The 19,397-nt window shown below is 66.5% G+C and overlaps 2 protein-coding genes across 3 annotated transcripts; one reads left to right on the top strand and one right to left on the bottom strand.

Annotated features, from left to right (window-relative positions):
* Nucleotides 1–56: 56 nt before the first annotated feature.
* On the top strand, nt 57–12,744 carry PITPNM1 (phosphatidylinositol transfer protein membrane associated 1). The gene is given in 24 exon segments (XM_075712265.1): nt 57–134; nt 1,511–1,725; nt 1,809–1,930; nt 4,815–5,036; nt 5,173–5,487; nt 6,006–6,101; nt 6,234–6,341; nt 6,451–6,512; nt 6,605–6,849; nt 7,447–7,636; nt 7,753–7,860; nt 7,980–8,137; nt 8,429–8,607; nt 8,997–9,167; nt 9,409–9,558; nt 9,658–9,806; nt 9,886–9,996; nt 10,198–10,314; nt 10,962–11,110; nt 11,227–11,376; nt 11,765–11,948; nt 12,229–12,357; nt 12,477–12,548; nt 12,550–12,744. Coding segments are annotated over 24 exon segments (3,675 nt in total).
* Nucleotides 12,745–14,239: 1,495 nt separating this feature from the next.
* On the bottom strand, nt 14,240–16,539 carry AIP (AHR interacting HSP90 co-chaperone). Of its 2 annotated transcripts, none has more exons than XM_075712292.1 (6): nt 16,441–16,539; nt 16,111–16,290; nt 15,571–15,759; nt 15,207–15,383; nt 14,961–15,102; nt 14,240–14,848 (listed from the first exon to the last, which is right to left on the bottom strand). In XM_075712292.1, exons 1-6 carry the CDS (start codon nt 16,537–16,539, stop codon nt 14,643–14,645), a joined length of 993 nt encoding a protein of 330 aa, XP_075568407.1. In that variant the 3' UTR covers nt 14,240–14,642. The 2 variants fall into 2 exon arrangements, with proteins under 2 accessions (XP_075568407.1, XP_075568408.1); XM_075712293.1 differs by having other exon boundaries at nt 14,751–14,848; nt 14,969–15,102.
* Nucleotides 16,540–19,397: the final 2,858 nt, after the last annotated feature.

Genomic DNA, 19,397 nt, shown 5'->3' with positions numbered 1-19,397 from the left:
CGGGCTGACGGCCGCCCCCGCAGGCGCTGCCCCCGCCGGCGCTGCCCCCCGCCGCCATGCTCATCAAGGAGTACCACATCCTGCTGCCCATGAGCCTGGAGGAGTACCAGGTGGCCCAGCTCTACATGATCCAGGTGGGGCTGGGGGGGCTGAGCGTGGGGGGTGCAGGGGGCTGAGTATTGGGGGGCTGCGGGGTGCAGGGGGCTGAGCGTGGGGGCTGCAGGGGGCTGAGTAGTGGGGGGCTGCGGGGTGCAGGGGGCTGAGTATTGGGGGGCTGCGGGGTGCAGGGGGCTGCAGGGCTGAGTAGAGGGGGTGCAGGGAGCTGTGGGACTGAGTAGGGGGGTGCAGGAGGCTGTGGGGCTGAGTGGGGGGGGCCGTGGGGTGCAGGGGGCTGCGGGGCTGAGTATGGGGGTCTGCAGGGTGCAGGGGGCTGTAGGGCTGAGTATGGGGGGGTGCAGGGGGTTGTGGAGCTGTGTGTGGGGTGCAGGGGGCTGTAGGGCTGAGTATGGGGGGGCTGCAGGGTGCAGGGAGCTGTGTGGCTGAGCAGGGGGGTGCAGGGGGCTGAGTATTGGGGGGCTGTGGGGTGCAGGAGGCTGTGGAGCTGAGTATGGGGGTGCAGGAGGCTGTGGAGCTGAGTATGGGGGGTGCAGGGGGTTGTGGAGCTGTGTGTGGGGTGCAGGGGGCTGTAGGGCTGAGTGTTGGGGGGCTGTAGGGTGCAGGGGTCTGTGTGGCTGAGCAGGGGGGTGCAGGGGGCTGAGTACTGGGGGGCTGAGGGGTGCAGGGGGCTGCGGGGCTGAGTAGAGGGGGTGCAGGGAGCTGTGGGACTGAGTAGAGGGGGTGCAGGGGGCTGTGAGGCTGAGTATGGGGGTGCAGGGGGCTGAGTATTGGGGGGCTGTGGGGTGCAGGGGGCTGTGAGGCTGAGTATGGGGGTGCAGGGAGCTGAGTATTGGGGGGCTGTGGGGTGCAGGAGGCTGCGGGGCTGAGCATGGGGGCTGTAGGGCTGAGTATGGGGGTCTGCAGGGTGCAGGGGGCTGCAGAGCTGAGTGTGGGGATCTGTGGGGTGCAAGGAGCTGTAGGACTGAGCGCAGGGGTGCAGGGACCTATGGGACTGATTATGGGGGTGCAGGGGGCTGTGGGGCTGAGTGTGGGGGTCTGCGGGGTGCAGGGGGCTGTGGGGCTGCATATGGGGGCCTGTAGGGTGTAGGGGGCTGAGCATGGGGGGCTGCAGCGTGCAGGGGGCTGTGGGGCTGAGCACGGAGCCTGGGGGGTGCAGGGGGCCTGAGCCTGACCCCAAGGAATTGGCAGGGTGTGGGGGTGTCAGCCAGGTTCGGGTGGGTTTGGGGCTGCCGAGCCAAGTAGGGGGTCCCGGCAGTAGGTGTGGGGCTGGGGGGGTGTGTAAGCACCTGGGGACTGGGGGGTGTGGGAGGGCACGGGGACCCCGGGGGCCTGTGGGTCTCGGGGTTAGGGGGTGTTGGGGGGGACCGTGCTCACCCAGCGGCTCTCCCTGCAGAAGAAGAGCCGGGAGGAGTCGAGCGGCGAGGGCAGCGGGGTGGAGATCCTGGCCAACCGGCCCTACAGCGACGGCCCCGGCGGCAGCGGCCAGTACACCCACAAGATCTACCACGTCGGCTCCCACATCCCCAGCTGGTTCCGGGCGCTGCTCCCCAAGGCCGCGCTGCAGGTGGAGGAGGAATCCTGGAACGCCTATCCCTACACCCGCACCAGGTAGGATGCCCGGCGGGGCCGCGGGGTGGGCTGCGGGACCAGCCGTGCCGCCGGGCTCAGCCCCGTCCCCGTGCATCCCCCAGGTACACCTGCCCCTTCGTGGAGAAGTTCTCCATCGAAATCGAGACGTATTACCGGCCGGACGCGGGCCAGCAGACCAACGTCTTCAACCTGAGCGCGGCCGAGAAGAGGCAGAGGATTTTGGGTGTGTACGGCTGCCGCGAGGCTGGCTTGGGGCGCCGGGCGGGACCCGATGCCCGCCAGGGTTCCCACGTGCTGCTCCCCATGCCACGTCGCCCGAGGGGCTCGGCTTCCCTGCTGGCTGTGGGGGGTTGGCTTTGCTCTCCCTGCTGGCCCTCGCATTTTGGGGATGGCTATGGGGGGGACCCTGGCAGGGGGAGGCGCCTGCACCCCCGAGCTCCCTGCCCCGAGCTCTCTGCCCGCTCCCTTGGCAGCGCTGCTGAAGTAGAGTCCACATTAAAGATGTTTTGGGGGGCAATTTCATCCTCTGCCTTCTTCCCTTGCCTGTCTATTTGTTTGCAGCCCTCTCCTTCCTGGTGCCAGCCTGCTCCCCTCTCCTTCCTTGTCCCAGCCCATCCCGCGCCGTTTGGCACGGCTTTGCCTTCCCGGCCCCTCTCCGGGTGTACGTGCGAACCCACACCAGGCTCCTGCAGGGCTTTTTGGATCAGCTGGAGGTGGGGGATCTGGAAAAGCGTGTCCCCATTTTTCCACCCCCTGCCCTGCTTTCCCTACTCCCCAGGGCTTGGCTTCACTCCAGCTCCTGCTCCGGGTCCGGGCCCCTCCGCCGCTTGCCGGGGGGACCAGCGGGCAGAGCGGGAACCTGGGGTGGGATTCCTCCCTCGCCGGTGGGTTTGGCCCTGGCTGCTGCGGCGTCCCTTTCCCGGCGGTGTTGATCTGGTCGTTTTAGGCACTGGAGTGCAGAGTGTGACGCGCTGTCTCTTAAAATGGAGGCCTAAAATAGGCACTCGGAGGAAATGATTCATCTGACCTATTTCTCTCATTGGCTCTTGCACCACCGGGGATGTCCGGCCAGGATGCCAGCGGTTTGGGCTGGGGGGGCACAAATTCTGCCCCTGCCACCACTGGGGCCGTGCAGATAGCGGGCAGGGCACGGCCCTGTGCCTGCTGCCCTGCCTGATTTTTCCAGCCAGTGCCTGTTCTGTAAAGAAGAATAGATTTAGACTGAATATAAGGAAGAAATTTTTTACACTGAGGGTGGTGAGGCACTGGCACAGGTTGCCCAGAGAGGCAGTGGAGGCTCCATCCCTAGAAACATTCCAGGCCAGGTTGGATGGGGCGCTGAGCACCCTGCTCTGGTTAAAGCTGTCCCTGTCACTGCAGGGGTTGGGCTGGATGAGCTCTAAAAGTCCCTTCCAACCCCAAAAATTCTATGATTCTGTGATCTTGGGTGGCTGCTGCCTCCCACGGGGAGCGGGACCGAGGTGGGACTGGCCCCGACACGGACCCCGCTGGGATCGTCTTTGCCAGCTCTCGCTCTCACCCCGCTGTCCCGTAGCACTGGCAGATTTAAACCCCATCTCGCGTTTCAAAGGGCAGCAGAGTGAACGCCGGGATCAGGGCGAACGGCAGGGATAATTGCCTCCTGGCCAATTTTCTTGCAGCGCTAAAAGCAAACGGACCTGCTGTTGTCCCGCGAGCCGCGCTGCTGGGAATTGCTCGGGGCTGGCAGCTCCTGTCCCGGCTCCTTGCTGCCGATGGTGACGTGCCACCATCCGAGCTGCTCGGCCAGCTTGTCGGGCGCCGATTTAAGGCCTCGTGTTCGCCTCGCCTCTGTGGCCGGGCTGTGTGCCGTGCGTCAGCCTGGAGCTGGGCAGCGGCGGTTTTCTGGTCTCGGAGCATCTCTGGTGTCCGTGGCGCGGAGGTGCTTTACCCTTTGCGCAGGGATAACCGGGAGGACAGGCAGGGCTGTGCTTCGGGCAGGGAGATGCGGCCCCGCCGTGCCAGCCCCAGGGTGTCCTCTCGGCCTCTCCTGCCGTGCAATTTCGATGCCGCGGGCTGCTCTCCCGCCCCGTGGTGCGTTTTGCGAGCTGGGGAGGTTTGGAGGGGTTGCGGCACTTTGCGTTTCAGCTACCCACCACGGGAAAAGCCCTGCTTCAGAGCGCCTGCCCTGCAACTCTCCCTTAAAAGTTCTTTTTTCACCCCCTTTTTTCTTTTTTTGGCCCGAGCTGGAGTAAGAGGCCAACAGGCACCTCGGGGGCATCAACGGGGGCAAATAAATGCGAGGTCTGACAGAGCCTGGGGATGGGCTGGGGGGACTGACTGGGGACAGCTCTGTGGAAAGGGCCTGGGGGCCAGCAGAGTGCCCTGGAACTCCCCCCAGGACCCCCCAATACCAGGCTGGAGGGAGCTGGCCTGGAGACGGGGCTGGAGCAGCCCAACTGCAGGAGACTTTGTGCAGGATTGGGCCCGAACGGCCCCCCGAGGTCTGTTGGATCATGTTTTCCTGGGTGCCATCTGTGAGCCCCCCCTCCAAATTTGGGGAGGCCATCCCCATTTGGGGAGAGGGGGACATTGCCATTGCACCCCCCGGCTCGACGTGGGGCTCCTCCTGGGTCGCGTGATGGTTTTGCTGTGCTCCGTGCCCCGTTTTTGGGGGACCCTTGGGTCTGGCGGGGGGGCAGCCGGCTGGGCTCACCGCTGCGCCGAGCTGCTTGCTCCGGCTCTCCTCGGCACCGGCCCCTGCGTCCCCCGGGGTCACCGGGGCCGCTCTCCCAGCTGCCAGATCTCCTGGTTAATGCGTGTATGTGTGTCAGCCCCGGCTCTTCGCACGCCGCGCCTCCCCCCGGCGCCTCTCGCAGCCGTGCTGCGCCGGATCAGGCCCCCATACAGGGACGGGATGCATTCGGGTGCACCCAAGGGTGCCTTTGACGTTGTAGCCGCAGGATAGAGAGCATTTGCTACCGGCTGCGTTGGGTGCACGGCTTGTGGGAATCATTTGGCGGTTCCCCTCTCTGATTTTTGTGTATTTTCTGCCCGAGGGGGGATCCCACCCGCCCGCGTCCCCTCGCCGAGGGCTGCGGGGTGACGAGCGCTGTTCCCCCCCGCAGACACCATCGACATCGTGCGTGACCCCATCTCCCCCGGCGAATACAAGCCCGAGGAGGACCCCAAGCTCTACCACTCGGCCAAGACGGGCCGGGGCCCGCTGGGGGACGACTGGCTGGAGGCGGCCGCCAGCGGACCCCTGATGTGCGCCTACAAGCTCTGCAAGGTGGAGTTTCGCTACTGGGGGATGCAGTCCAAAATCGAGCAGTTCATCCACGACGTGGGTGAGTGTGGGGCAGCAGCGGGGTGAGCCCTGCACCGCCGGCACCTTGGCACTGCTGGGGGCGGGCACGGGGACAGGTTTGGGGATCCCCGGGGCTGTGCTGGGCTCGCTGCCCGCCCCCCTCCTCCCCGTCGCAGGTTTGCGGAAGGTGATGCTGCGCGCCCACCGCCAAGCTTGGTGCTGGCAGGACGAGTGGACGGACCTGACGATGGAGGACATCCGGCAGCTGGAAGAGGAGACGGCGCGGATGCTGGCGCAGAAAATGGCCAAGTGCGGCGAGGCCGAGGAGCCCCCCACCGCCGGGCCCAGCCCCGAGGGGCGGCCGGAGCCGGGGGGTGCCAGCGGGCAGGAGGGGGCCGAAGTGCCGGGGGTGGCCGATGCCTCCCCTGACGATACCTTTGCCAAGCAGTGGTCCACCTCTTCCCGGTCCTCCTACTCTTCCCAGCATGGAGGTGAGAGACCAGGTCCTGTGTGGGTGAGATGGGGACCCCCAACCCCCTGGCTGCTGCTGTTCTCCAAAGGAGATGTGTTGGGGGACCCTCTCTTCCCTGGCCTGGGTGCCCCGGGGGGGCCCTGGGTCTCCCCAGGGGTGGCTCTGGGTGCCCCGGGGGGACTCTGGGTGCCCCAGAGATGGGTCTGGGTCCCCTGGGGGGGTCCTGGGTGCCCCAGAGGTGGCCCTGGGTCTGCTGGGAGGGCTCTGGGTGCCCTGGGGGGAGCTCTGGGTCTGCCAGGGGGTGCCCGAGGGGTGGGCCCTGGGTGCCCCGGGGAGGGCCCTGGGTGCCCTGGGGGGGTTCTGGGTGCCCCAGGGGTGGCTCTGGGTCTGCTGGGGTTGGCCCTGGATGCCCCAGGGGGAGCTCTGGGTGTCCAGGGTGGCCCTGGGTCTCCTGGGGGGGCTCTGGGTGCAGGACCCCTCCGGGGTCTCGCTGTGTGTGGGGGTGGGCTCTGGGTGCTGACCCAACGCTGGTGCCAGGGGGGGTGTCTCCTCAGAGCCTGTCCGAATGGCGGATGCAGAACATCGCCCGCGACTCTGAGAACAGCTCCGAAGAGGAGTTTTTCGATGCCCACGGTATGGCGGGGCAGCCCCACGGCTCAGCGTTTCGGTGGCAGGGACCAGGCACCAGCATGGGGTGGGCTGGATGTGCCCGGCGGGGGGGCCCTTGTGGGGTCCCCACCCACGACCCCCTCCCTGCCGCCGCAGAGGACCTGTCCGACAGCGACGAGGTCTTTGCAAAGGAGATGACGAAGTGGAGTTCCAATGACTTCTTGGACACGCTGGAGCGGCCAGCGGAGCTGGACGAGGCACTGGGTGAGCGGTGGGGGGCCCCAGCCCCAAACCTTGGGGGTGAGTGTCCTGGGAGGGGGCTGACCCCCGCCCGGACACCCCGGCCGGGCTCACCGGGGCCGTGTGCTTGCAGGGGACGGAGCCAGCACCGCCAAGGTGGATGGTGAAGGATTGGGGGCATCCGGCTTCCCCGAGGTGTGTGCCCCGCTCGTCCCCCTCCTTCAGGCCGTGCCCCCCGTCCGTGCCCCCCGTCGTGGGTGCCAACGGCAGCGCTCCCCTTCCCGCAGGGCGGCTCGGTGGAGAGCGCGGCGCAGGCGTGCCGGATCCACGCCCTCTTCCTCATCCTCCACAGCGGCAACATCCTCGACCAGGGAGCGGGCGAGCCGGGCTCCAAGCAGGCGGACGTGCAGACGCTGGCGGCCACCTTCGACGCCGTCACCCGCGTCCATTTCCCCGAGGCGCTGGGGCACGTGGCGCTGCGCCTGGTGCCCTGCCCGCCCATCTGCGCCGCTGCCTACGCCCTCGTCTCCAAGTACGGACGGCAGCGCCGCGTGCCGGGGCCGGGTACCGTGCCGCGGGGAGAGGAGCGGGGTTGTTCCCCTAGAAAATGACCCCAGAGCTGCGGGAGGGGACCGGGGAGGTGGCGGCCTCAGAGAGGGGACTTTCCTTCTCCCGGCGTGGCACCTGGGACAAGTGATGTGGGGCCTGTAGGAAGGGTGGGGGACAATCTTTTTAGCAAGGCCTGTTGCAACAGGACAAGGAATAACGGATTTAAACTAAAGAAGAATAGATTTAGACTGGATATAAAGAAGAAATTTGTTACAATGAGGGTGGTGAAGCACTGGCACAGGTTGCCCAGAGAGGTAGTAGAAGCGTCATCCCTAGAAACATCCCAGGCCAGGTTGGACGGGGCTCTGAGCACCCTGCTCTGGTTAAAGCTGTCCCTGTCACTGCAGGGGTTGGGCTGGATGGCCTCTAAAGGTCCCTTCCAACCCCCAAAATTCTATGATTCTATGCTGGGATGGGGCTAACTCCCAGTGCAGCATCCCAGGGCGAACGAGCATCTTGCGGTGGGATGGGGACATCGGAGCAGCCCCCGTTCATCCTCCCCTCTCCGTGTCCCTCTCAGGCTCAGCCCTTACAGCCATGACAGGGACAGCCTGTCCAGCAGCCAGGACCACATCCCGCTGGCAGCCCTCCCGCTGCTGGCCACCTCCTCGGGAAGCTACCAGCACGCCGTGGGTGCCGTCATCACCCGCGCCAACCAGGCGTACAGCGCCTTCCTGCACTCCGGGGAGGGGGCCGGCTTCTGCGGCCAGGTGAGAGGGGTTTTGGGGGAAGCTTGGCTCCGCCGGGAAGGGCTTTGCCCCTGTGCCGGAGGGCTTGGGGGGCTCTGTCCTTCTTGGCCCTTGGCATGGGTGCGTGCTGTTCGCAGGTGGTGCTGCTGGGGGACTGCGTGGGCGGCATCCTGGGCTTCGACGCGCTCTGCCAGAGCCGGGCAGGCTCGGGGGGCAGCCGGAGCAGCAGCCGCCGCGGCAGCCTGGTGAGCGTCGGGGAGGGCGGGAGCGGGGTTTGCGCCCTTGGGTGCTGGTGTGCCGGGTCGGCAGGGGTGCCGGTAGCGGCTAAGCGGGGACCGGGCGCTTGCTGCCTCTCCTGCCGCAGAGCACGGAGCCCATCTCCCCCGAGCTGTGCGGCGGCAGGGACCCGCTGGCCGACGGGGCGGACGGAGCGGCGGGCTCGGGCCAGGCCAGCCCGGAGCCGGGGGCACAGCCACCCTGCCAGGAGCAGGGGGACAGCCACCATCACAGCTCCTCGTGCAGGTGAGAGCAAGGGGGGCCGGTTGGCAGTGCCGTGGCCCGTCCCCGCGGGAACGCTGGTGATCTCCTGACTAATTTTTTGCTTTATGGAAAGGACGAATTTCCCGTTTGCACCAGCCTGGGAAGGAGCATTGAGCGGGGGCAGCCTGCCCCGGGGGTGTCTTGCTGGAGCTCCCCTGCTTCCAGCAGCACCTCCGGGCTAACAGGGCCGTGCCGGGCACAGCTTTGCCCCCGGGCTGGTGGAAGCGGGATGGTGCCGTCCCTTCCCCATGCCCACTGGCCCCGCTGTCCCAGCCTGCAGGCCAGCGAGGCCCCGCTGGAGGCAGAGGCACCACGGAGCGGCACCGCGGCGCTGGACGGGGCAGAGGGTGCCAGCACCCGCCTTGACTTTAAGGTATCCGGCTTCTTCCTCTTTGGCTCCCCGCTGGGGCTGGTGCTCGCGCTGCGCAAGACCGTCATGCCTGCTCTGGATGGTGAGGACCCCCGCCAGCCGCGGTGCCAGCCCCCGACCCTCCCCGTGGGGCTCCAGCCCTTGTCCCCGAGTCGTGCTCCCCCTGAGCCCCCTGGGACCTCCCCAGAGAGCCCTGCTTGGGTTTGAGCCCCTTGCACGCCCAGCCCCGGCTGCGTGGGTGTTGACGTCGGTGCGTGCCCGAGCGTTCCCTTCCCTGCCTGTCCCCCGGCTGTCATCGGTGTCCTGGGTTTGCCTCCCCAGCCTTTCCTCTCGCTGGGTCCTGCTTTGTCCCCCCTGGGCGTTGAGGTCCCGGCTGTGCTGCCCCATGCCCGCCAGCTCTCGTGCCCAATCCTTGCCGGGCTCCTTGCCGCGCAGGCTGGGCAGCCCCGATCCCCCCTTTCTCTGCCTCAGTGGCTCAGCTGCGTCCCGCCTGCGAGCAGATCTACAACCTCTTCCACGCTGCTGACCCCTGCGCCTCTCGCCTCGAGCCCCTCCTGGCCAAGGCCTTCCACGCCGTCCCGCCGCTCAGCGTGCCCCGCTACCAGAAGTACCCCTTGGGTGACGGCACCTCCTCCCTGCTGGGTGAGCAGCCCCCACGCCGGGCTTGTCCCGGGCACCCCGGGGCGTGTTACGGGCTCCGGCATCGTGCCGAGGTACCCGGAGCACCCAGAGCACCTACAGCAGTGCAGGAGCCCAGCTGGGGTGGGGGGAAAGCGATGTGCAAGTCTTACCTACCCCTTTGGGGCTCTGCTAGAGCAGGGGTCCCAGAGTGGTTGGTGTCCCTGGGGGGCTCTGGGTGTCCTCACTCCGTCTCTCTCCACAGCGGAGGCCCTGCAGATGCACTCAGCCCTGTTCCTGCCCGACGTGGAGATGGCCGCCCCCCCTACCCCTACCGGCAGCTTCGGGGGCTTCTGGAGGGGCAGCGAGCCGGGAGAGCCCCCCACTTCTTCCAGCACCAGCGAAGTCGTCAAGAGTAAGCGCCATCCCTACCCATCCCACCCCACGCGGCACCTCGGGATGCACGACGTGGGATAAGACCCGGGGATGGATTCATTCTAGCTCTTCCCCGCAGTCCTGGAGCGCTGGTGGGGCCCGAAGCGCATCGACTACTCGCTGTACTGCCCCGACGCCCTGACCGCCTTCCCCACCATCACCCTGCCCCACCTCTTCCATGCCAGCTACTGGGAGTCCTCCGACGTAGTGGCTTTCATCCTGCGCCAGGTATGGCGGGCACGGCGGGGTGGGTGCTGCGGCTCTCCAGGGCCAGCGGAGGCTGAGCCGGGGCTGTGTGGCTCGGCAGGTGATGGAGAAGGAGGGGCCGCAGCCGGCGGAGAGCGAGGAGAGCTCAATCTACAGCCCCGCTATCCCCCGGGAGAAGTGGCAGCGCAAGCGCACCCAAGTGAAGATCCGGGTACGTGCCCCGTGGCCATCAGGAGCCCGACCTGGCAATGCCAGGCTCTGGCCATCCCTGGGTGCCCGGGCAGACCCCTGGCCGCGGGGCAATGCAGCCAGGAAGATGCCGGGATGGTCCCGCAGCCCAGCAGGGCCCGTGTGCCCCCTCGGGGACTCCTTTGGGTGCAGGTTGCTGAGCCCCCTCTCCATGTCCCTGCAGAACGTGACAGCCAACCACCGGGCCAGCGACGTGATCGTGTGCGAGGGGAAAGCACAGGTCCTCAGCGGGCGCTTCATGTACGGACCCCTGGACGTGGTGACGCTGACCGGGGAGAAGGTACCGCTTGGGCCCACAGGTGCCACCAGGACCCCATCAAACAGGGTGGGCATGTCCAGGAGGGGCTGGTGTCACCCGTGGCAGGGGAAGGGTGAATATGACACTATAGGACCTTGTGGGATCTTGAGCACAGGCCTTCTGAGGAGCGGCTGAGGGAACTGGGATTGTTTAGCCTGGAGAAGAGGAGGCTGAAGGGAGACCTTATCGCTCTCTACAGCTGCCTGACAGGAGGGGGTAGTGAGGTGGATGTTGGTCTCTTCTCCCATGTAGTTAGCGATAGGACGAGAGGAAATGGGCTCAAGCTGTGCCAGGGGAAGTTTAGATTGGAAATTAGGAAAAATTTCTTTACGGAAAGGGTGGTCAAGCATTGGAAGAGGCTGCCCAGAGAGGTGGTGGAGTCCCCATCCCTGGAAGTGTTCAAAAAACGGGCAGACGTGGCACTTTGGGCCATGGTTTAGTCAGTCTACCCTTGATTGGTTTAGTGTGGACTTGGTAGTGTAGGTTAATGGTTGGACTGGATGATCTTAAAGGTCTTTTCCAACCTAAACGATTCTATGATGAGGGGAGAGGGTCGTAGGGACTCGTAGGTTGGGGACGCAGCAGGATCTGGTGTTTCAGTCCACGCTCGGCCCTTTTCCCTCTCCCAGGTGGATATCTACATCATGACGCAGCCGCTATCAGGGAAGTGGCTGTACTATGGCACCGAGGTGACAAGCGGCAGCGGGCGCCTGACCTTCACCATCCCTCCGGATAAAGCTCTGGCCATTGGCATCTACCCCGTGCGCATGGTGGTTAGGTGAGGCGCGGGTGTGCGGTGCCATCTTGGTTCCTCTTCCAGCCCTTTTGGCAGAGCTACGCCTGCCCCCTCGGTGGCAGAGCCGGCGCTGAGCCCTCCCCATTTTCCCGTCCCAGGGGGGACCACAGCTACGCTGAGGCGTACCTGACGGTCGTGGCCCGAGGCACCGAGTCGGTCGTGTTCAGCATCGACGGCTCCTTCACCGCTAGCGTCTCCATCATGGGCAGCGACCCCAAAGTGCGGGCGGGGGCTGTCGACGTTGTACGGTAGGTGCCCTTCTCATGGGAGGGGCAATCTCTCCCTCCTTTCGCGGTGCGGTGACGACCCAGTCGGGGTAGCGGGGGCATCGGAGCAGGCTGCCTTCCCAGGGGATGGGCTGGGGGAATTTTCTGCCACCCCCTCACCCAGAGAGTTTTCACAGCATCTCTGTGCTGGCGCCTTCTCGTAGGAAAGCAATCCGCTCACGGTTTATGGTCCTGAAGCCTGCTGTGATACGCCGCAGCTCTGCTGTGCGTTCAGCCTTGCTAAAATCCCTCCGGGGAGCAAGGTTTTGGAGGCAGCGCCCATGTGTGTTGTGCTGGGAGACGATCGGTGGCTTCCCACCAGCAGGACTGTCCCCGCACGGGCTCCTGCCACCAACGTGTCCCCTCCTAGGCACTGGCAGGACTCGGGCTACATGATCATCTACGTGACGGGGCGCCCCGACATGCAGAAGCACCGCGTGGTGGCTTGGCTCTCCCAGCACAACTTTCCGCATGGCGCCGTCTCCTTCTGCGACGGCCTCACCCACGACCCCCTGCGCCAGAAAGCCGCCTTCCTCCAGAGCCTGCGCACCGAGGTGGGGACGGGGACGCCGGCGGGGTGGGGATGGTGGGCTAGCGGTGGGCTGTGCCCGGGGGTCAGGGGAGCTGCCGGCGGAGATGCTCGGAGCTGGACCGCGCTGTGATGGCAGAGCTGGCACTGATCCCCTACCCCAGGACCCTGCTCAGGGCACAGAGGGGCAGCTCCCAGCCCGTGGGTGTTGCAAATTCGTAAAATGAGGGTGTCCCAGTCCCCCGGGGGTGGCTGTCCCTGCGGGAAGGGTCGCTCCCGGCTCTAACGCTCCTTTCCGTGGGCAGGCAGAGATCACCATTGTCGCCGGCTACGGCTCCACCAAGGACGTCTCCGTCTACAGCTCGCTGGGGCTCACGCCGGCGCACATCTACATCGTGGGCCGGGCCGTCAAGAAGTTCCACAACCAGTGCCAGGTACGGTGCGGGGACCGGGGACGGGCTGGGGCTGCAGGGGACAATTGCTGACCCCGTCAGGGTGGCGGGAGCGTGTGATAGCCGTGTCCGCCGGCTCAGGCTGTCCGTGTGTCCCGCAGTTCCTGTCCGAGGGCTACGTAGCCCACTTGGCTCAGCTGGAGGCGGCAGCCCTGGCCCACTCCCCCAAGGGACCCCCCGCGTCCCGTGCTGGGCAAAGGCACCTACGGTTGCCCGGCGCCCGTCGACTTCCTACGCAAGCAGAGCCAGCTTCTGCGGTCGCGGGGCTCCAGCCAAGCGGAGCGGGACGGGGGGCCCCCGCCGGCACCCCCCGGGCTGCCCCGGGCCAAGCCCCGCAGCGTCAGCCTGAAGCTGGAGGGTGAAGAGTGAGGGTGGCATGGCTACCGTCCCCCCCGCCTCCGCATCTATCGCCCAGCCGGGAGCACCTGGGACCGGAGCCTGCGATGGGCCCCGAACCCATAGGAAGGAGAGGAGGGCGCTGGGTCCCCCGAGACCCAAGGACCCTGGGAGATGGCATTCCGAGCCCCCCGCCCCAAGGGCCAGAGCCATCCTTTCGGGGCTGAGCCACCCTGGGTCCCCCCTGCTGCCCCCCAGCTCTGCCTGCACCCTGCTGCCCCGTCCCCCTGGTCCTTTGGGGCTGCAGAGCCGCTGCTGGGCAGTGCCCGGGGGGGTTCGCTCCCCCGGGGAGCTGGTGCGCTGCCTCCCGGGGTCATCTGTCAGCGTTTTGGGGGCCGTGGCTGCGCCCCAGGGCAAGCGGCACCTCCCTGTTCCTCCCCGTCTATTTATTTCCGTTCGGTGTCGCCAGCCGTGGGGCAGGGAAAGGGCTGGGATTCAAAAGCGGTTCCTCTGTTCTCTTCGTTTCGTTGCGGTGTGAAATAAAGCGATTAAAGATGAGGCGCCGGGGCCCGCGTGTCTGCTCTGTACCCACTGGCTGTGGCAAATGCCACTGGGGCTTGGGGTGGCCTTGGGGTACAGCGGTTTTTGGGTCTTGAGCAATTTAGGACATGTCACAGCGGGGGAAAAAGACAGCTCGGGGTGTCTCCGGGCTGCTGTCGGGTACGCGTCGATGCCGACATCAAGCTGTACGTTGCATGAGTGGCTAAACCCGCTGCCCGGGAGGACAGCGGTGATGTTAGGGCAGGGATGGAGGGACCGTGGGCACAGGAGGAGGAAAGCTGTTGGCTTTGACGAGTGGAGCACAGCTGGGGCAGCTCGGCCACGCTGCTGTCACCTTCGGGCTGGGCCCGGGGTGAGGGCTGTGGGGTTTCGGGTGCTGCAGCGGTGCAGGCTCAGCTTTGAGCTCCTGCAGCGCCGGGGGCACACGCTGATGCAGCGTCTGTGTGCGTTAGAGCTGCTCTTACACCGTGAGCCCAGGCTGGAGCCTGCTGCAGAGTCGTCTTGGCTCAGAACGGTCATTTAGCAGCTAGAACACATCCGTGACGGGGGGAGCGCTTACCACAGTGAGTAAGGGCTCAGTTTTGCAGCGAGTTTGTAAAGCCTCAGGGCCAGGGCTTGCCAGGCTCCCCCTGACCTGTTCCTGGCCTGCCTGCAACTTTGTTTTACCTCATTTACCTGCAACAGCAATTTTTCTAAGTGACCAGGTACCTGTGAACTAGTTTTACTTTTGTTTATCTTGGCATAGCACGACCAGAGTTTTATATAGATAGCGGTAACAAGCAGTTATTCTATATAAAATATTTACGACGCTGACGTGACGATGTGGTATAGAGGAAACGCGGTCTCGGGATGATAGCAGCAGCCTTGAGACGCTAGTGATGAGGCAGGACGTGGCGTGGAGTACAGGCATGAAGGGGTAAGAGACGGGGCTCAGGCTTGGCACTGGAGCCCCCGCGGCCGTAAACAGCTCGGCCAGCCCCAGGCGCGGTGGCTCAGCCCAACATAAAGTATAAAAACATCAAACAATGAATAAAAGAATGTGGCAGGGAGCAGCGGGCTTGAGCTCACGTCACCCCACGCGTCCCTTCCCGGCGTGACGACGAGCGTAGTCTAGAGCCCGGCGAGGAGCGTCACCAGTCGAAAGATCACGCTTCAACCGTGCGCTGCGATCGCTCTACGCTGCTTAAATACTGCGACTTAAGCGCACTGCCGTGTCACCGGGCCGTGGCGAGCTCCCGGGCCACTTCAAATGACTTCAAATAAGTAAAACTTGTATTAAACATTAATAAACATCGAGGAACATTCCACATGTGGAATATCTAAAAGAACCTGTTCAGAGAGCGCTGGGCTCTCCGCTGCGGCCGCGGGCTCTACTGCGAGAAGATGCCCTTGAAGCGGATCTTGTCCTCGGCGTCCTTCTTGCGCAGGCGGGCTTCCAGGCTCCGCAGCTCCTTGGAGACGACGGGGCGCAGCGAGGGGTCGAGGGCTAGCACTTTGGCAAAGTCAGCCTGCGCCTCCGCCACGTTCCACACCGCCGCGTGGGCCTTCCCTCGCTTGAAGTAAGCTTTGACGTTGTCTGCGGGGAGAACACTGCTGGGCCGACGGAGCATTGCCGGGGGGGTCCCCGGTATCCGGCTCGCCCCGTCGGCACCCACCGCAGCCGGCTGGGCCGGCCCGCGGCTCCTTACCCTCGTACTTGTTGAGAATGGAGGAGCAGTGATCCAGCACCTCGTAGTACTCCTCGCACTGCAGCTTGCATTGGCAGTAATTTAACAGCAGCGGCGTGATCTTCTGGTCGAGTTCGATCCAGTCTGGAGAGCCGGGCTGCTCCTGCGGGATGAGACAGAGCGGGGAGAGTGAGGGGAAGCTCCCAAGCTCTAGGAGGGATGTGGGGAGACCTGTGTGCACCCCGGAGAGGGGCTGGGGACCCCTACCTTCATCTGCAGGTTCTTGAGACAGGCGATGGCGTCGTAGTATTTGGCAGCTGCCTCCTGCACCTTGCCCTGCCGGTACAGCTCATTGCCTTCCTTATGGATCAGGGGTACGGCCTGCAGCTTCTCCTCATCCGTCATGGCCCACGGGTCCTGCTGGTAGGAGCCGGGTGCCTCCACCTGCCGGCACCCCGTTGTGAGGGCAGAGCCCCGGCACCCTCCTGCCCACGGCCTCCACCCGAGGCTGGGATGCCAGCGGCCATCCCCGAGCTCCCCTCGGCCGCCCCTCCCCGCGCTCCCCTCGGCCGCCCCTCCCCGCGCTCCCCTCGGCCGCCCCTCCCCGCGCCAACGCGAGCGGGTGCTTCACCTTGAGCACTTCGATGTCGAAGATGAGGGGCTGGGGGTTCTTCTGGAGCTCGTCGAGGTCGGGGTAGCCCAAGGAGTAGTGCTCGTGCAGCTGGGCGATGCTACAGCAGTGCCGCTGCCCCTCCAGCGGGTCCTTCCCCGCCGCGATGTTGCGCAGGCTCTTGGACACCAGTGGGTACAGGACCACGTGCTGTGGGGCAGGGGGGAGGCGGCGCTGGGCCGGGGCCACACCAGGATGGGGGACGGATGGACACCGGGACGCTCCCGGCCTCGCACCCCGGGGCTGGGGCAGGCCTGGGCGGCTGCAACACGTGTGGGTGCAGGCCACGCCCCGTGGATGCAGGCCCCGCCCCTGAACCGGCACACCACGCCCCCTCAGATACAGGCCACGCCCCCAAACCGACACACCACGCCCCCTCGGATGCAGGCCACGCCCCTGAATCCCCACACCACGCCCCCAACCCCTCATGCCACGCCCCCCGACGCAGGCCCCGCCCCATTCCCCAATCGCCCCTCCCACCGCTTCCGGCCCCGCCCCTACCTTGACGTCACAGCGGAAGCGGGCGCGCTCGCCGGGCCGCATGGTGCGCAGCGCCGCCTCCCACACCGGCAGCTTGAACTTTTTGCCGGCGATCAGCTCCATGGGCTTCCCCCGCGCCCGGCTGTCGTCCAGCGGCGTCTCCTCGTCCCCGCACCGCAGCGTCCGGTAGTGGAAGGTGGCCTGAAGCGGGAGAAGTAGGCCGCGGCGTCACCATGGCGACCGAAGGGGGAGCGCGCATGCGCGCCTCGCCCGTCCCCCGTTCCCCGTCCTTCCCCCCCCCCCCCCCCCCCCCCCCCGCCGTAGTCCCGGAGGCGGCGGCGCGGCTCTGACCTTGGTGCCATCGCGGAAGTCGGGCAGCGGCCCGGTGCCCTCCCGCAGCACCTCCTTGTGCACGCCGTCCGCCCGCAGCTGCTCGACCTGCTGCGCCATCGTCGCCGCCCCGCTCCGCGCCGCGCCCCGCCTCGCTTCGGCCGCCTCCGCCGCCGCTCGGCTCTTTCCGGAGCGGTGCGGCCGCGCGGCGGCGCCCCCTGCCGGCGGGGAGTGCGCGCCGCGGGGGGCGGTGGCGCCGGGCAGTGGGCGGGGCCGGCCCCGGGCAGTGGGCGGGGCCGGCCCCGGGCAGTGGGCGGGGCCGGCCCCGGGCAGTGGGCGGGGCCGGCCCCGGGCGGTGGGCGGGGTCGGCCCCGGGCAGTGGGCGCGGCCAGCCCCGGGCGGTGGCAGCTCGCCCGGTTCCAGCCCTGCCCCAACCCCGCCTTGAGGCGACACGGGACGGATTCCAGAATAAAATCCTCCCGTGAGGCTCCGCCACGTCCCTGAAAAGACCCCGCGGTGGAGCGGGGGGGTGCTCCCGGTGTCCCCGGAGCCCGCGGCGAGGGTCACCGCCCGCCCCGGGGGGCACAAAGCCCTGTCGTCCCCCTCCTGCCAGCCCCGGCGGGGGCTCGGTCCCCGACTGCTCCCTGGGGACCATGTGCGGGCAGGAGGGACAGGCAGGCCCTGGCGGGTCCGTGCTACGCCATCGGGGACGCCGCGGGTGACATCGGGGACGCCCCGGGTGACGCCAAGGTTGTGGCCGGCGCCACAAGCCATCCCGGGGTGACACGGGGATGGTTGCAGCTGGCAGCTCCCCGGCCCCTCAGGGAGGCTGGCGGCACGTGGCGGTGCTGCCCGCGCTGCCGGCAGGTGTGCCCCCGCGGTGCCCGCAGGGAGCCGGCGGTTCCCCCCTGCGCGGTTGCGATGCCGCCATCGGCAGCCACCGCGCGCGGCCCCTCAGCCAGCTGCGTTTCCTGGCTGCCACCGTGACTCGCTGGGCCCTTCCACCGCCGTCACGATTTGGGGCTGGTCCTGTGCTTTTTGGCGGCTTTGCCTAGGCTTGCGCAGCTGCAGCCTTCCGACACGAACCCGCCTGCCACATCACCTCCTCCTCGCCCTGCTCCGTGTCCCACCGCCCCGGCCAGGCTGCGGCTGCCGGCACCGCTTGGCGGTGACAGAGCCCGCCAGGTCCCACAGCCACGGGTGGCTCAGCCCAGTCCTCGTCCTTGCACAGGACTGAGACCTCGAGAGAGCTCCTTCTCCCTTCCACCTCCTCTGCCCGCTGGTTTTTCGTGCTACTCGGTCCCGGCTTAGCCAGGCGGGTGCCCCCCGCCCGGCAGCACGTCGGCTCCGTGCCCGTGTCAGCAGCATCACCACGGGCAGATACCGGTGTGCAAAAAGCACGGCATTATCGGCAGCCCTACAGGTGGCCGCGGAGCCGTGTGCGGTCGATGCCAACGCCGGGTCCCTGCCTGGGGGGAAACGGCCTCCTTCCTGCCCGCGCTGCGAGGCGAGCGCCGGGGCACACCTGCAGGCAGCGGGAGCAGCGCCGCCATGTGCTGCCGGCCTCCGCGAGGGGCCAGGGATGTGCCAGCTGCAACCGCCGCAGCGAGCCTGGGCGCTGCTTTCAGCTCGGTGCCCCCCCGGGGTCTCCTGGCACCCCCGGGGAGGAGGGGAGCGCCCCAAGGATGGGTGCCGGTGTACCGGGGTGTATTGGGTTTGCGTGGAAAGGTTTTGGTAGTGGGGGGGCTACAGGGGTGTCTCTGTGAGAAGCTGCTGGAAGCTTCCCCTGTGTCTGACAGAGGCAATGCCAGCCGGCTCCATGATGGACCCGCTGCTGACCAAGGCCGAACCCATCAGCGATGGTGGTAGTGCCTCTGGGATAATGTATTTAAGAAGGGAAAACAAAAGAGGCTGGGACACAAACTGCAGCTGGAGAGAGGAGTGAGAATACGTGAGAGGAACGGCTCTGCAGACACCCAGGTCAGTGCAGGAGGGGAGGAGGTGCTCCAGGCACGGAGCAGAGATTCCCCTGCACCCGTGCTGCAGCCCATGGCGAGGCAGCTGTGCCCTGCACCCATGGAACTCCACGGGGGAGCAGAGATCCCCCTGCACCCGGGGAGGAGCCCACGCCGGAGCAGGGGGATGTGCCCAAAGGAGGCTGTGACCCCGTGGGAAGCCCACGCTGGAGCAGGCTCCTGGCAGGAGCTCTGGCCCCGTGGGAGGGAGCCCACGCTGGAGCAGGGGCAGAGCGTGCAGAGTCCTCCCCGCAGGAGGAAGCAGCAGCAGCAGAGACAACGTGTGATGAACTGACCCCAGTCCCCATTCCCCGTCCCCCTGCGCTGCTCAGGGGGAGGAACGAGAGAAAATTGGGAGTGAATTTGAGCCTGGGAAAAAGGGAGGGGTGGGGGGGGAAGGTGTATTAAGATTTGGTTTTCTTTCTCATTACCCTACGCATGTTCTCACTGCTCTCTCCTACTCAGTTTTATTGGTAATAAAGCTGATTTTTCCCCAAGATGAGTCCTTTTTGCCTGTGACGGTAACTGCTGAGTGATCTCCTTGTCCTGACCTTGCCCCACGAGCTTTTTTGTTATGGTTCCTGTACCCTGTCCAGCTGAGAAGGGGAGCGATAGAGCGGCTCTGGTGGGCGCCGGGCATCCAGCCAGGGTCAACCCACCACACGCGGTCTTTGGGCTTTGCCCCGTGCCTGTCTGAGGGCGGCCCTGTGGAGACTCTGGCAGATTTTGGGGTGAATCCTGTCACCATCGGCACCGTGCTCTTGCCAGGCTCTGGCAGCAGGGTCAGCCCCATGGGGGGACACGCGTGGGAAGGGCCCATGCTCCTCATGGCGGTGGCAGTGGCCTGGGGGGCTGGCTCCCCGCGGGGACATCCGGGCACCGACCCACCGTGGTGAGGTGTGTGACGCCAGAAGCAGAGCCAATCTTCATATTTGGGCACGGAGAAGATTATTGGAGGCTGGG

The sequence above is a fragment of the Pelecanus crispus genome, chromosome 6, assembly GCF_030463565.1.
Source record: "Pelecanus crispus isolate bPelCri1 chromosome 6, bPelCri1.pri, whole genome shotgun sequence".
NCBI classification, from domain to species: domain Eukaryota; kingdom Metazoa; phylum Chordata; class Aves; order Pelecaniformes; family Pelecanidae; genus Pelecanus; species Pelecanus crispus.
Note: the sequence above shows the minus strand (reverse complement) of the source record. Positions and strands in the feature narration are given on the sequence as shown.

Coding starts and splice junctions, on each gene's coding strand:
- AIP (XM_075712292.1), bottom strand. CDS start 16,539: ATGGCGCAGCAGGTCGAGCAGCTGCGGGCGGACGGCGTGCACAAGGAG. Junction 16,291..16,440: donor ACTTCCGCGATGGCACCAAG/GTCAGAGCCGCG, acceptor CTCCCGCTTCAG/GCCACCTTCCACTACCGGAC. Junction 14,849..14,960: donor CATTCTCAACAAGTACGAGG/GTAAGGAGCCGC, acceptor TTCTCCCCGCAG/ACAACGTCAAAGCTTACTTC.